At 42.9% G+C, this 16337-nt stretch overlaps 1 protein-coding gene across 2 annotated transcripts in view; it reads left to right on the top strand.

Moving 5' to 3' along the window:
- The window catches only part of ANTXR1 (ANTXR cell adhesion molecule 1), a 217688-nt gene that overhangs the window by 103192 nt on the left and 98159 nt on the right, over nt 1–16337 (top strand). The window contains exons 12-13 of one of the 2 annotated variants that reach the window (XM_072937608.1): nt 1501–1579; nt 14967–15080. In XM_072937608.1, the coding sequence (XP_072793709.1) occupies nt 1501–1579; nt 14967–15038 (151 nt within the window). In that variant the 3' untranslated portion in view covers nt 15039–15080. Of the gene's footprint in view, nt 1–1500; nt 1580–14966; nt 15081–16337 lie in introns of those variants that run through there. The other variant, XM_006201540.3, reaches the window with a different exon arrangement.

Genomic DNA, 16337 nt, shown 5'->3' with positions numbered 1-16337 from the left:
ACTTTAACCTCCCAAGATCCTAGTGAAGCAGATTACACACCATCCCAATTTTACAGCTGGGAAATCTGTGGCTGAGAGAATTTAAGTAGCTTGCCTGAGGTCACACAGCAGCAAGTGGCAGAGTATGGGTTCAAACCAAGGTCTGTCTGGCTTCATCACAGCTACGTGCCTAGAAAGCACTCAAGCTTCCCAAAGTTCTCACACATGTTACCTCACCCTGGCATCATAATTGCCCTTCTAGAGGGTGATCTCCTTTCTTAGAGATAAGGAAACTCAGAAAGGAAGCTCAGAAAGGCTAAGTGGGTCAACAGCTAGTTCACGACCCCAGATTCAGACGCTCTGAGGCCAAGCTCAGTGTTCCCTCCTCATTGTCTCCGCAGAGCATCAAGTCCACCCAGACTGCACGAGGCGCCCAGAACTAATTTCTGGTGAAGACCTCATGGTGGTGCAGTTACAATAAGTGCTAATGAGAAGTGATCAAAATATTCAAAAGAAGGAAGAGAATTAGCACCCTGAGCAGGAAAAGAAAGATGCGGGGAAGCAGAGAAGCAATGTTTATGACAGAACGCACCCTAGCCTCTCTGTAAATGTGTCTATGACAGGCTGAAGAGAGAATGGTGGCTTTAAGGAAAAATGCTATACTTGTTCATCTGAATTCTGCTTTCAATCATTTGTTCAAATCATAAAGCCTCCACCTCTGGTCACCTAACATCAGCCTGTAATACCACGGATGCCACAAACTAGCCCTGTGTCCGGGCTGCAGAATGCAAGCTTGTGTTTCAGTGTTTGTCTTACAGATGGAGGAGGTAGACAGCACATGAGGTCATCTGCTGCTGTCCCTCTGTGAGCTAGCTGAGTAGTGACAAAGCCACCCCCATCGGAATCTGATTGCAGAGAGTCCTGACAACCACAGTAGAGTTTACAGCTTGATCAGTTTATCCCCACTGATTTGGACCATTTTTGAAGATAAATTAGGAGTTTGGGATTAATAGATACACACTACTATATATAAAACAGATAAACAATAGCCTACTATATAGAATAGGGAACTACATTTAATATTTTACAATAACCTATAATGGAAAAGAATCTGAAAAAGAATATATACTGTATGTTTGTATAACTGAATCTCTTTGCTGTACACCTGTACATTATAAATCAACTATAGGTCAGTTAAAAATAAAAAAAGAAATCTTCTTCCTACTACAATGTGACAGGTCAATGAGAGCAGCCTCTGCCCATTCAGTGCAACTCGCCACAGAGTAAGGAGGCTGAATCCGGGGCCTTGATACACAAGCCAGGCATATGCTAACATCTCTCTGGAATGTTATTAGAAGTGGGTGGGCCCAAGACACCATGCTGCACATTTTACAAAGGAGACAGCTCAGGCCCCAGAGGGAGAGACTACAGTCCCAAGGGTAAAGGGCAGAGCCATTGGGGGACCTGTGTGTCGGGCCGTCGGCCCCTTGCTCAGCACTCCTGGTTCCCGTGTCATTGCAGGAAAGCAGCGCTTCAGGTCAGCATGAATGACGGCCTCTCCTTCATCTCCAGTTCTGTCATCATCACCACCACACATTGCGTAAGTCATCGCCTTTCCCTTGACTGAGAACTTCATTGGCATTATCATCTCCCTGGAAGGTTTTCCAGTTCACTGAGCTTTGACCTTGGCTCTGCTAGGCCAGCCGCGGGCTGGGTCCGGGGAGCTGCCCCCCAGTGTATCAGGGATGCCTGTGCTTCTGCGGGTTCCCCATTTTCGTTACTGGGGGTGAGACCTGGACATGCTGGCATGCCAGATGGTAAGATGGGGCCAGAGTCCGTGCCGTATTGAGGGGCAGTGCCTGAGTGGAATGCATTTAGGAGAAAATGCACTGAAAGAAATTGTACAGCCTGTCCAGAAAGCACATCTTGGGTAGTTTTTCCTCCAAAAGGAAGCAGGGAAATGGAGTAGTAACTGAAGGAAGATGTGAAGTCTAAAGAGGGTCTTTTTATTCTAAATGGGAGAAGTTGCAGCTTGTTTATATGATTGTGGAAATAATCCAGGAGAAAATGGAAAAATCATGAAGCAGGAGAGGAGGGAGAAGGGGCCCTATGCCATCGGGGTTGTGAGGCAGGGTGCCGACTGGTCCTCTACCAGCCACTCCTTGTCCCTGGAGCCTTTGTGTCAGGCCATATTCATTTCCGTGTAATAAGATCACCTGGAGAGCTTTTAAAGAATATGGATGCTCTGACCTCATGCCAGACCATTAAATGAAGTCTCTCGAGTGGCCCCAGCTTTGGAGGCTCCCAGGCTCCCCTGAAGGTTCTCATGTGCAGCGTGGCCAGGAAGCCTTCCGCCCATGTAATTGCTCCCATCCCCTGTCAGTGTCTCGGATCCCAGCCCGTCACAGGCCTCGGGGCTTGGGTAGCTCATGTACAGACCTCCGCCCCTGCTGTGAGCATTTCCAAAATAACCTTTGATTGAATATTCACTTTCTATAACCAAATGCACTTTTCCCATGACATCACTCTCAAGACTAATAGTTTTTTTTTTTTTTCGGCCTGATGGTCAGCTTAGACCGATACCATGGCCACTTCCTGGCTGGCATTTGGAGTGTATGTTGTTAAAACCCCTCAGGAATTGAGGTTTGTGTCCTTAACAGCATCCTGGTGGATGGAGAAGGCAGGCATGCACGGAGGCCAGACAAGATAAAAATGAGTTGTCCCTCAAAGAAGCAGGAGGCCAGGCCTCAAGATGGACAACAGACCCCCCCCCAGCTCCCCTGTCTTACCCACACACACACACACACACACTTTCCATCCTATGTAAGGAGCAAGCCAGTTTTCTTATAAAAGCTGGGTAAGCCAGTGAAGTGGGTACAGAAAATGGGAAAGTTCTACTTGACCAAACCAAGAGACTAAGGTTGTCACAGGGGAGTGTCACCATTGAGAAATGTTCACGTCTCAGGCATCCCCCAGTGGAGACAGATATGAATACTGTATGCAAGAGCAGGGACATTTCTCCAAGCGTACCCTGCCTGATTCTTTTAGAAACTTACCCTTTTTGGAACCTGCCAACCTACAGGAAATGTTTAAAATACCCCAGATCTAACAACTCCCTTCCAGATTCCTCCCTGCTTTTGAATGATCCAACAATGTAGCGCTGTATTTCTCATTATGTCTGACCTGACGGTACCAGAGAAGCAGCCATGCCCTGAGGCCACGAGGGCAGGGAGGTGGGAAGGGGAACCATCTAGGGACCAAGCGTGTGGTGTGGCAGAGGCAGGACCACACACTCAAGTCCTGGGCCTCTTAAGTCGAGAAGAAACGGTGCCCTTACTAATATACCGCACAGGGAGAAGAACTCCCAGTAAAGTTTCTCTGTATCTTCCCAGCTCACTCCAGCCTGCACTTACATCTCACATCTCCTTCATCTGCGTGCACGTCACTAAGTTTTCTGTTCAACAGACCCTTCGGCACCACCTCATAATGTCTTCTGCATTATTTCCCTCTCGCTGGAGAATGCGGCATGTCTCCGACAAAATTACAAGCACCCTAAGACTTGAGATCCAAGCCCATTCATTCATTTATTCAACAAGTATTCACTGATCACACTCAATGTGCTAGATCGGCCCTGTCCCGGGTGCTTGGGAGACATCAGAGGACACAACAGACGAAAATCTCTATCTCGTGGGGATGCGGGGAGAGAAGGCAGACAGTGAACAATTAACATTAATGAATTAGACACTATGTTAAGAAGTAATATGTGCTATAGAAAAAAATGGAGCAGAGGAAGAGGATTTGGTACTGCGTGAGTGAGTGGGTTTGAACTGTAAATAGACACACTGAGAAGGCAGCATTTGAAAAGAGGATCTGAAGTCCACTGTGGGGCGACTCGGGGAAGAACATGCCAAACAGGGAGGCCTGGTGCTTAGAGCTCATGGCCAGAGACACCTGGTGTGTTTAAGGAGAAGCAAGAGGGCTGATGGTCGGTCGCGAGCAGTTGGCAGTACGTAATGGAGAGTGCGGGGTCTTGTGAGAACTTTGGCTTTTGCAGTGGTGCAACCCAGTGTGACTTTCCTTTGAAAGATCACTCCTCCGGCTGCAAGAACAGCCCATGGGGAGACAAGGATGGAAGGACTGTGACTAGTTAGGAGGCGCATGGTACTATTTCAGACTAAAGTGATGATGGTGGCTTGACTCAGGAGGAAGCAATGGAGATGAGAGAAGAGGTTAGGGTCAGAGTCAGATATATCCTGAAGGCAAAGTTAATGGATTTTCCAAAACATCTGTAGTAGGGTTTGAGAAGAGAGTCATCAAGAATGGCTCCGAGGGCTTTAGCCTAAGTAACTGAAGGGATGGTTGTGCCCTCAGTTGACAGGAGAAGACTGAAGAGGGGAGATCTGGGGCAGAGGGAAAGCAGATCGGTTTCGCTGTGGGCTGGTTGTGTGGCCTTGACCAATTTATCAAACCCTGATGTGCTCAATTTCCTAATCTGCAAAAGTAGAATAATAATAATTTATATCTCTTAGCAGCATTGTGAGTATCAAATGAAATGATTCTGCTGTGTGCTTGAAGAAGGCCTGGCGGGTAGTAGGTGCTCAATAAACGTTAGTTGTTACGATCACGGAAGCTTAGTTAAGTTACTGAGTTAAAATAATTGGAGACTCTTCCCACAGAGTTGGTGCCTCACTTCAGAGTCCCATTGTAACAAAGGACCCTTCCAATACAAGATGTATTCCTAGGAGCACATGTTGGTCACTAGACCAGGTCCAGGTGATTAAAAGGGAGCAGGCAAGATGACCAAAATCATCCAGAGAAAAAGGACCTCGATTCAAACATACAATCTCCATCCCCATTAAGGCCCTACACAGAAGCTCAATGAAAAAGACTAACGCCATCGCTGGGCAAAATAGAGATGCAGGTGGAGTGTGTGGTCATCCAGGATGTGAAGTAAGGTCTTGGATGTGCCTTTGTTTCTTGGGCAGCTGGTTTGGAGGATAATAAGGTTTTTAGATCAAAAATGGTCTCCTGGGTCTGAGTAAAGGGTTGGTCTCATCAGTGCCAGTCACAGCCTGCCCAGCCCATCACCTGGAACCAAACCTAATTTCAAAATATGTAGTTCAGCCTTTTCTTTTCTCGCTTTATTTGGTGCCCATTTGGACAACCATGTCACAGGTTTTCAAGATCCACAATGAATAACTGTTGCCCTTGCCAGGAAGCAGAAATTCCATGAAGTTTTACAGGAAAGGGATTTTTTTCCGTCCAAGAGCTAAAAGATTCCTATACAAATGGTAAACTTTGTTGAGCTCCATGACTATAGAAAATGGTCAAACATCCAAAGCCCTCTCTTCTCAGCATGTTTAAATACATCCCACCTCTAGAATCTTAACTGGCCTCTCTTTCCTTCTCCGACTCCAGCAACAGTTTGAGAAAAATCACTAATATGATGCTGCTTTAAGAGAAATATTAAAAAGAAGTTTGCCCTTTTGAAAATAAAGTGACCAAATTTAAGGCTTTAAGGAACTTTTCATGGAACGTTATCTTCTTTTAGATAAATATCTTCAAATTCTATAATTTTTTACCCAAAGTGTACAAAAATCAGAGAGTCTTTCAACAAGTATTTCTCAAACTCTTACTGTGTCTCTGGTGCTCCATTCACATTTTACAAGTCTCTGTCCTTAAAAAGCTTAAAATCCGATTGGAAAAATGAGTCCAGCAAGCACTTAAAAAAATCTGTAACGAAGTATAAGACTGTGGGAGCCAGGTTTGTCAATGCTGTAGGATTTCACGGACAGAAAGAAGGAGTGAATCCAGAAAGAGTCATGAGGGCTTTGTGGAGGATATAAAACCCAAGTGGTGATTTGAAAAATGGTAATTACAGGTGAGATGTGGAAAGCGGTCCTCCCCTAAAGAGAGCCAACCTGAGCAAGGACTGGAAATGGCCATGAGCATCATTTATTCATGGTCCCTCCCAGGAACCATGATTCTTTTTTTTTTCCCCCTTTCATTTTGTATCAATTTCTGGTGCCTCCTGATTGGGGCCGCTTCTCAGGTTGGCAGCTACTCTCCTAGGATGTACGTTCCACATCCTTGATAATCAATCAGCTGTGTAACAGGGATGCCCAGGTGATGCTCTTCTGTATTGACTCTGGTCAGGATTCGATTTGTAGTGGTTTCCAGGTTGGAGAGTCACAATCTTTGAAGGAAAGAAAGGGATCTAAAGTTAGGAAGAAGGGTCTAAAGTCCACGCTAACTCAGTGGAGAGCCTCTCTTTCCCCCTAGTTTACACGAAGACCAGCCCGGCTACAAACAGTACCGAGGTTGAGTAAATTTGAGACGACCCATGTCAAGTCACTAGTCAGAGAAATTCTTTTTGAATGAATATAAAATGCAGCAAACTCAGCGCTGTGACATCGAAACAGGAGTGACTGCTCTGATTGCAGCGTAATGGAAGAATTAAGAATATAGGATACGGAGTCAAAAATCCTAATTTCAAAACCTAGCCCTTCTGCTTTCTAGGATGATCCTGGGCACGTTCACCTGAGCCTGTCTTAACACCTGTCTTGCACGGCTGTTGTAAAGATTAAAGGTTGTTGTAAAGTGTGGAGGTCCTTGGGGTACGTGGTAGTCTGTCAAAGAGTGACGGCTGGATATTATTAGTTTACTGACATTTCTCTTTCCATGCCGAAAGTCTAAAGGAATGTCTCGTTAAAAGATGTGCTGTTCATTATAAACAGGCTTTTTTCCCCTGATGAAGAAGTGTGCATCTTTTTGAGTCCGTGATAAGCCTGTATTTTAGGACCAGGCTGGGAAAAGCTTTGAAGATGTTGCCTGCTTGATAACTAGGAAACCAACACCAGGAAATTAGATCTGGTGATAAGTCAAACTGGGTTAGACTGCAGTTTCTTTACTATTTTGGAGGGGGAAATATATTTTCTCAGTAAACAAATCAAGTTAAGGAGTAACATAAGGGAAATGTTTAGACTATTTAGAAGAGTAAATTGAAACAAGTCTTTACTAAAGTTGATTTATTTTTACCACATAGAAAACTCCTATTATTATGTAAAATCTTCTATCACACCCAACACGTTTGGAGGCAGGTACCATCTCATGCAGATGAGATCTGCAGCCTCAGAAAGATTTTTCTGATAGACTTGGATCCTCTGGTGTCCAAGCCACGACTCACTGGGATTTGGGAGTGTGGTTTGATCTCTATGGGGATGAACATGGTGTCAGTTTGTTTCCCAAGGATTTTTCATTACTTTATCCTTCAGATTTTCATGAATTGAGACTTTTCTTTTCCCAAAGTAGTGGTATTTTTCCAAAGGTATTTGTTTTGAGAGGGAAAGCTGAGTGCTGTCACTACAATGCACAGGAAACCATCCCCTTCAACTGCAAGGAATTCTCCCCTCAGTAGTGCCAAGGCGGGGAGGAGCCTAAAGAGTCAGAAATTCTTAGGGAGGAGCCCACCATTCTGCACTTTAATAAGCTTGGCAGGTAAATGTTAGACCCACAGGAGTCTTATTGTTACACTCACCTGACACTAATTTTCCTCTGAAGTTTAAAAGCTAAAGTCATTAAAATTGATTTAGGGCAAATGATTTACTCTCTTGATTCACTCCCAATCCCATTCATTTCAGAATCCCAAGATTTTAAAATCAGACCCCTCTCTTTTACATTTCTTCTTTTTGGACCCTATCTTCTGGTATAAAATTTTACCAGAATTTCCCTGAAAGACTTTGCTTGATTCAAATTCAGGAATTTGCCTGAAATGATTTTAGTCCAATAGAACCATTCTGAGGACTTTCCCCCTTTTGTGTTGCTAGTTAAAGACTGCAAAACTCTCTCCAAATGCCCTTTTTCCACATTCCAAGTTGTCTCTTGGTTTCTCCCTCTCACACTAAGGCCTGCTGAGCCAAAGACTGGCCACTCTTTTTTTGTTTTTTTGTTTTTTAAGTGGTTTTTTTTGGTGGGGCGCTAGTAATTCGGTTTATTTATTTAATTTTTTTTCCTGTAAGTGGTGGTACTGAGGATTGAACCTAGGACCTCATGCATGCTAAGCATGCGCTCTACCACTTGAGCTGTACCCTCCCCTTGGCCACTCTTTATTTCAGGAAGAGGGTTCACAGAAGTGTTTTTGTAACACTTCATGCCTCCCAGTGTCTCACAAGAAAGTGGGCCTCTGGCTGCTATACAGAGATAGGTTAAAAGTCTGGAAACCACTGGAAACTTGGCAAAAAGAAAGCACAGATATTGGAAAAAGCCACTGTCTCTCGGGAACGGGGTAGCCCATATGTTCCTTGTGGGAAAACAAAGACTGCGTCTCTTTCACTGCTGCCACCAGCCCCTGGGACGATGCCTGCACGTTGCCGTTACTCAGTAGATAGCTGGTGATTGAATGAGTGATTGAATGAATGAATGAACCCAATCCAGGGTCACGCTGAGCCCATGATGGCACCTGCTGGAAGGAGAAGAAGGGGGCCAGAATGAGGTAGGGTTAGAATAGGGGGCACTGAGCTGGTTGGAGGGTAGGCCTCCAAAGAGGATGGCCAACTATCCAATATGCACCTTCAAGGAACATGGGGAGTTTGAACATGATTTAAGAGGGACAAATTCTCCAGCAGAAGGACCACAACCAGTGATCCCAGGCTGAGCAATAGTCCAAGATCTCCCTAGAGCAGCACTAGCTTCACCAGGAGCAGATTCTTGCCGGAGGTGTGGGTCTGGAAAAAGGATCTAGAAATAATCCACTCAACTGGATCAAGATTCAGGGCAGGCCCCTGGCCCATGAGGGTCTACAGCACAAGGCTGGAAGGCAGGCGGAACCATGGACACTGATATGAATCTAAGTAACCACATTTACGAAGTCTAAGGAACACAAAAATATAATGCAGGGGAATCAGACAAGTACTCCAAGGATTTGCAATTTACCATGATAAGTGCTTTAACCAAGAACAACACCCAGTGATATCATGTAGAGGAGTGTCTGGGGAATCAAAGAAGGATTTGCAGGAGAGATATAAGTGAACTGAGCCAGGAAGGAAGAATTGACACCTTCTCAGGGTAAGAGCCCTGGGTAAAGGCATGTTTTCGGGCAGTGTGGCTGTGATTGGTTGCGGTGGGTTTTTAGGAGAGAAGGCAGAGACAAGACAATTGGGACCAGTTGGAAAAGCCTTCCATATTTTGGAGTTTCAGCTGGAAACTTTTTTTTTTAACACTAGTGTTTAAACTTTTATCACATACCATGCAAGGTCAGTTATAACACATTAAGAAGTGACAACAGCTACAAGCTGTGACTTTACATTTATACACTGAAAATGTCCATTTTCAAAAGCCAAACATAATGATTGTATTGTCATAACAGCTAAGCTTCAATTCAACTGTGGGGTTTTTGTTTTGTTTTGTTTTGTTTTTACCGAAGCACAGTCAATTACATTGTGTCAATTTCTGGTGTATATACAGGTAAAATTTACTATGAAAAACAATGATTTTCTATCAGTCCACATTTTGTGATAATAATTCTTCGGCCATCAGACCCTTAGGAGAACCAAATGATTCAGTCTTTTTTACAGCATGGAACTGTGAATCAGGTGGAACTGAACCCTTAAAAAACTTTTTTTTTTAATGTAAGTAGTTTATTTAGGAGAAGGAGATCCCAGGAAGCTGGGATAAGGGATGACAGAAGTGAGAAAAGGGATGAAGAAATGGTCCAGTAAAGGGGTTGTTATCAAGCAAGTTGTTGTGTTCAGAAGTGAACCCCAGTTGCCCACATTTGGAGTTTCTTTAATTTATACATAATCCAGGGTTCAGTTTTGATGTTGAATCCCAGTATCTCCTCATTCAGGAAATAAACATCTTTCATCTTCAAAGAACAAGAATTTAGGGAAGTAGAGAAAAGCTGTGACTTGGGGAACACTGGCGTGGCCTGGGTTCACCCCGGAATACCAGAAACTGAGGCTACGGCAGCTCAAATCATCTGGATGCTGCCAGCCAAGGTTGAGGCTGCACAGATGGCCTTGGTTGGGGCTCGCTCAGGATGGAATGTGCTGGAGCCCAGATGGATGCTGCAGAGGCTGTGGCTAAGAGAGGCCACAGATGGAGGACAGGGCCCACCTTCCAGCACCGTCTGCAGAATTCTATTCTAGGCAACTTCCTGGGTCCATTTTGTAAGTCAGTTCAATTCTGTTCCAGGTGGCTTTGAAGTGACTTGGGAAAATACAAATCCAGCCCAGCTTTGTAGTCAGGTGGCTATCTAGGTAAACAGGCAATTGGCATGACTGCCCTTGCCAAAACATCTTGAATTTCAACAGCCTGATGGGGAATGAATCCAGTAGCCTGTGCTGAGTGGCCATCTCACCTTCCAACATAGTAAAAAAATTACTGCTCACTCCAGAAAAAGTAGAAATCAGAGAGGACTTTTTTCTTCTATTTCTTTTCCAAAGTAAGCAAAACAGTCCATCAATCAAAATACGTAGCTCTCTTGGGGGTAGATAACTTATACCAGCCGCTATAAGCATGTGGACCTCTTCTTCATTTAGGAAAGAAATGTAGCGAAGCGGTTACCGGTGGTGAATGGGGCCAAAGATCAGGACCAAAATGCAGTGAAATTCTATTGTAAGCAGAGTGTTAGGGACTCAGAGCAGAATAGCCCATCCTTGCCTTCCAGAAGCCTATGCGTAGTTGCTGTGGCAGGATATATACTCCAAGATGTAAATGTTACATTTTGGGATGCAAAAGGTAAGTATCATACAGGTCCCCAGAAATTCTTCATCTGTTCCAAAGACTCATGAGCCTGCTCACCGGCCTTTGGATGAGTAAATTGATACAAGCACCACACACTTGTAGGCATGTCCATTCAGCAGGCTGGTGGATTACTTCCTGGTTACCCAACAAGGCATTCAGACCTTCCTGCAAAAGGGAGCTGGACAAATCATTCTGGAAATTCAAAGATAACACGTAGGCAGCTCATGATTTCCTCAGCCCCAATACTCTGTCCCTTGAGTGTCCTTTCTCCAACAAGACCTTCCCTAAACTGTTTCTCAGTTCTAGGAAACAACCCCTGGAGGACACCAAGTCCCTTCCAAACCACCCATTAAGGTGGGTGGGGCCAGGCTCACACATTGACTTTCCTTGTAGATTTCTTCATCCTACCATCAGTCCGCTCCCTGTCCAGCTCACTCCCACACCCATCTCTCTCCTTACCCATTTAGCCACCATCTCTTCACAGACAGTAAAGAATTATCCTGGAAGAACAAGGGGAGAATGGATTGGAGGGAAAACAGGAGACTGACCTTGCAGGGGATTTGAGTGGCAGAAGATGGAGTCTGGGCAGTGGGAGGCCATTCAAAGGAAGCACAAAGCAATATCTTTGGAAAATGAATCCAGCCTTTTTATGTTCCAAGTGTATTAACAAAATGGCATTAATTTGAATGCCCCTAATTTATAATTTGGTCCTTTGGAAAGGGAACAGACTCCAGTTTGCTTTTCCATTATTTGGGTTGAAGGGAACTTTGTTCCAGGAGTCACCAACCACAGCCCTGGCGCTACAAGTGATACATTAGCTTCTTATAATCAGCCTTTGACAAAGGATAGTTGCACAACAATAATAATGTTGTAATTATAGGCGATATGCCCTTGGGAAGATGTGGCTTAGCAAAACACAGGAGAGAGACTTAGCTGGAGAAGGAAAGTGCGAGCAGACATGGGCTTTGGGATCAGATCAATGTGGCTAAAATCCTGGTCCTTAAATAGCTGGCAGAAGTCCAGGTAGGTACACAGTAGATACCCCATGTTAGTTTCCTGCACTGAAGTTTTAGGCTTTATAAGAATCAGCGCAGGGATAGGTTTCCAAAGAGACTCTGACTTCCAGGTGAGTTAACGGAAGTGTGGCGTCTGAGACAGAAGAAGTGATGGAACGTCTCAACTTGGTGGGGGTAAAAATCTCCTTTCAAGTATTGTGTTAAATGGTAAAGATGTTTCAAGGGAAAACCTAGAAAAACTGAATATGTGGGGAAAAATTACCAAATATGGTAGATTATGTAGAATAGGCTATGAAATTGAGACTCATTAACCTGAAGACACGAAGAAAGATTTGATGGCCGTTTCCAGTATTGGAAGGGCTGTCCGAAGGTGCATCTGCTTTTATTGTGTAGATTTAAGGAATAGAATAGGCTGGTCTGACAGTCTGTGGCTCAGTTTTTAAAAAAGGTCTTTCTAACTGGCTGCTACATATATCTGGGAGTGAGCTCCCCGTCCTGGTTGTATTCAAGTGCAGGCAAGCAGATGGGTTGGCAGAACTGTGTTAAGGCCATTCATGCTCAGATCTGAGGCAACTGGACGAGAAAAGCTTTCAGATTCTTTTCAACACTGAGAGTCTGTAATTCCAGAACTAACAGTAAGCTAGTGCGAGAGTAAGGCAAACAGTATCAGTCCTTTACAGTATAACAAATGAGCTTGGCTTTTATACTTGGAAAATAAATATGAGAACCTTTTGTTGGTGACACTGGAGACGGTCTCCCTTAGTGCAACTCAAATTGGCCAACCTCCACCTAATACACATGAGATTATATTTCAGACCAAAGTGTGCTTAAACTCCTCCTAAGAACAATTTGTTTTCAAAGAACCTCAAAACACACCCTTTCATTTACAAATAATTGACACACTAGTCACAAGTTATTCTCACCTATTTATTAACTAGTCCAGGTATTGCCATACATAATTCAAGGTCTTTTTTTTAACAATATCCTAGTATTTTATTATTATTATTATTATTATTATTATTATTATTATTTTAACAAGATGACCTATAGTTTCTGGTACTGTCATTAGAAAGGGCAGAAGACCACAGAAATACCAGGATGCGAAACTCAGATGTCAAATGTTGCTTATGAACTGAAATAAAACTAGTTTGCCAGCATCTCTATTTTGATAACCCTTGTATGCGTAAAAATCTTTTCAAATATGTTTTGGAGGATTGAGCTGATTTGTTTTTCTTGGATGTTTGAGGAATTGACTTTCAATATTTTTATCTCAAAGCATTTTAAGGAATGTTTGCCCTAAGTTTGAAATGTCCTTGTTTTGAGAGTAAATGAGGAGGGAAAAAAAAGATTTTTCTGAATCTGTGCTTCAGGAAACTCTGAGATAAGCACATCGTAAGATGGTAATATTTCTTCTTAGAAATAAAAGTTAAATCCAAATACTAATCCATAACCAAGATAAATATAAAGGACCAAACTCAGCAGTTAAAAAACACAGACTGAGAGACTGTGTTTAAAAAATATCCTGCTGTATGCTATTTACAATAAAACAGCATTCAATAAAATATAAGGACATCGAAAGATTGAAAATAAAAATACGAGAATATGAGAAAAGTTATATAGGGAGAATACCAAAAGAAAGCAAATGTAGCTATAATATTAAATAAACTAAACTGTATGGCTAAAAAACATGATTGGTATAAAGAGGACCATTACATAATGTTAAAAGGAACACTTAACCTAGAAGGAAAAATTCTATTCTGTACTTAATGACATAACCTCAGCATATATAGAGCAAAAACTGACAAAATTACAGAGAGAAATTGACAGATCCACCGTCGCAAGAGAAGATTTTAATACCGTCCTCTCAGTACTGATTAGATCAAGCAGCCAAAAGAATTAATAAAATACAAGTGATTTGAATCATGCAATTAAACATGATCTAGTGGACACACAATAAGACTACAGCAAAACATTCTAAGTAGGGTCCCAAAAAATTTTTGGTTGCATAAAATGGGGGTTATACAGTTATGAGATGAATGAAAAACTACCGTTATTCCATAAATTCTGATACACTTTTTTCACGTTTTACCATCTCTGAAATGGGAAATTTTCCGATAATAATGTACCATAATTTAATTTCCAGTGTTTTTCCCTAATGGCTCATCAAATAGTGGGAGTCATCCTACGGCAGATGCAGCTTAAATTCAGTGAAATATTTCCCATCTGTTGGCGCGATGCCAAAAGTAAAGATAATGAAATATATGCTGCACGGAACTGAGTTGTTGCTTTCTCTCCACCACTCGCCCCCATCCTCAGTGGAGATGAGAACTCTAGACTTTCTCCTCTGGAGCGTGGGGTCTAGGCAGAGAGAAAGAGCCGATCACCAACCACCTTACAGCCAACTGCATGCAGCTGCAGGGCTTACTGTATGTAGGAAAATCTCATGTGCTTGTAAATTTCAAACAGACCACTTCAGTCTTTAATAAGCCAAAATAGCATCATAATGGAGATTAGGCAATACTGAAAACAAGATAGTTGTGAAGATTCCACAGATGTGGAATACAGCTCAAGTGAGTCTGAGAGGGCAATTTCTAGCCTTAAATGTTTACATTTGAAATGCAGAAAGTCATAAGTCAATTAGCCCAGCGTTGAACTTGAGATGTTAGGGAAGAGCAATGGAGTAAGCCTCTCCAAAAAAAATAGAAGGGCAAAAATAGCCAAGTAAGGGCTGAATAGAAAACAAGATAGAGAGATAACAAAGAAAGCTATTCGTTTCAGGAACGGGAGGTGAAAAGGAAAAACAGACCTGTCTCTGAAGAACTGTGTTTTTGCTGGTTAGTTCTGGATGGGGGATGGGCCGCTCTCACCGCTGTCACAAGTTCAGGCAGGGCTGGAGCGAGATCGTCAGTCAAGGGAACCAACAGCCCATTTAGGTGAGGGGTGAGCCCACTGAGTTCATCCCTCACCTCCTCCTAGATCTTCCTTCCTACGGAAGCCTTTGTGCACAAAAATGGATGTTATAAAGTATTATAGCGTGTTTACATTTTACGCTCTACCGTTCTTATTATGAACTAAAATCTGCCTAATTATCACTGCTATGAAACCCTTGATTTCCAAGGCTGTTTGCCCCCTAGAGAGGTCTTCCGATCACTGTGTTTTTTGAAGTTTATGGTTCTGCTTTTCCTGGCTGCTCAGTTCTTTGTATGATATATATGTCTTCTGTTCTAGATACCTCACCCTTTTTTTGATCTCCTGGGTGCTCAGAGATCAGACAACCAAGCCTCTATCATCTGTATATAAAATAAGAATTCCCAATCTCTGAATAAAAGCCTGAAATTCTGCGCCCGAAGTACACCAGCTTTAGTGAATGACCAGTGTGTGCGTTTATGCGTCCTCCTGGGTCACTGGGGCCATTCCAAAGGGTTGAGGCTTTGGGGTCAAGCATTCTGGATTAGCAAATCCAGTCATGAGAGGCACAGTTGTAAGAAGATGTGCACAATTTAAAGAGGGTCCAGAAAATACATGCGTGTGGAGAGAGAGAGAAAAGAAGGGGATGGGGTGAGGAAGGGAGAGAGGGAGGGAGGACAGATAAATAGTTTTGGAAATATGATTAAAATGCACAGAAAGCCTGAGAGATCTCCTGTCTGCCAACACTAAAATAATGCCAACTCTTTAAAGTCCAAAATTGGCACAAATCAGTGGACTAAGCTGTCACAGAACTAAAGGAGACAGCAGCCACTCGGGACCATACTGTCCCGGTTGGGAGTTCACAGTCACAATGCACCACATCACAAGCTGCCCCGGGTCCTTACGTGCATCTTCTGGTCAGGATGTTACTTGAGACTGACATGATTTGTGTTGTTTGCATGCCCCCAAAGAGCGAGCCGACTCTTCCCTCTGCTCCCTACAGAATGACAACGTCACACAAGGATATATAGGCACCTTTCCTTTGCAAAGCAGCCAACTTCTCACCTGTTCATTAGGGCACGAAGGAAATTCAAAGGTCAGTGATTCAATGTATATCTCCCAAAAAGAAGTCTGTGACACAAGCCATACAGAACCAGCATCCCTCTGCTCACACTGTGGTTGCTACAACAGACGTTAGTTTCGCCAGCACCCAAAGCAGTGGCTTTCATGTTTTGTTTCATTTAAAAAAAAAATTACAAAGCAGTTGAGATAAATAACAAGGCCCTGCTGTCTAGCACAGGCAACTATATTCAATACCTTGTAATAACCTATAATGAAAAAGAATATGAAAAAGAATATATATGTATAACTGAATCACTATGCTGTACACCAGAAATTAACACAACATTGTAAACCAACTATACTTCAATTTAAAAACTTTTTTTTAATTTAAAAAAATCAGAGGGAGGGTGTAGCTCAAGTGGTAAAGCACATGCTTAGCATGCACAAGGTCCTAGGTTCAATCCCCAGTACTTCCTCTAAAAATAAGAAAATAAATAAACCTAATTACCTCCCTTCCCCCCCAAAAAAATTTTTGAATAAATTGACAACTAAATTGAATAAATGACAACTGAAATATTCCCAGGTTTCTTTCATATACCATCCAGCATCAGGGAGAATGCTTCATTTGCA

Source organism: Vicugna pacos, chromosome 15 (assembly GCF_048564905.1).
Source record: "Vicugna pacos chromosome 15, VicPac4, whole genome shotgun sequence".
NCBI classification, from domain to species: domain Eukaryota; kingdom Metazoa; phylum Chordata; class Mammalia; order Artiodactyla; family Camelidae; genus Vicugna; species Vicugna pacos.
The sequence above is the reverse complement of the archived record's forward strand: the minus strand, read 5'-3'. Positions and strand labels throughout refer to the sequence as shown.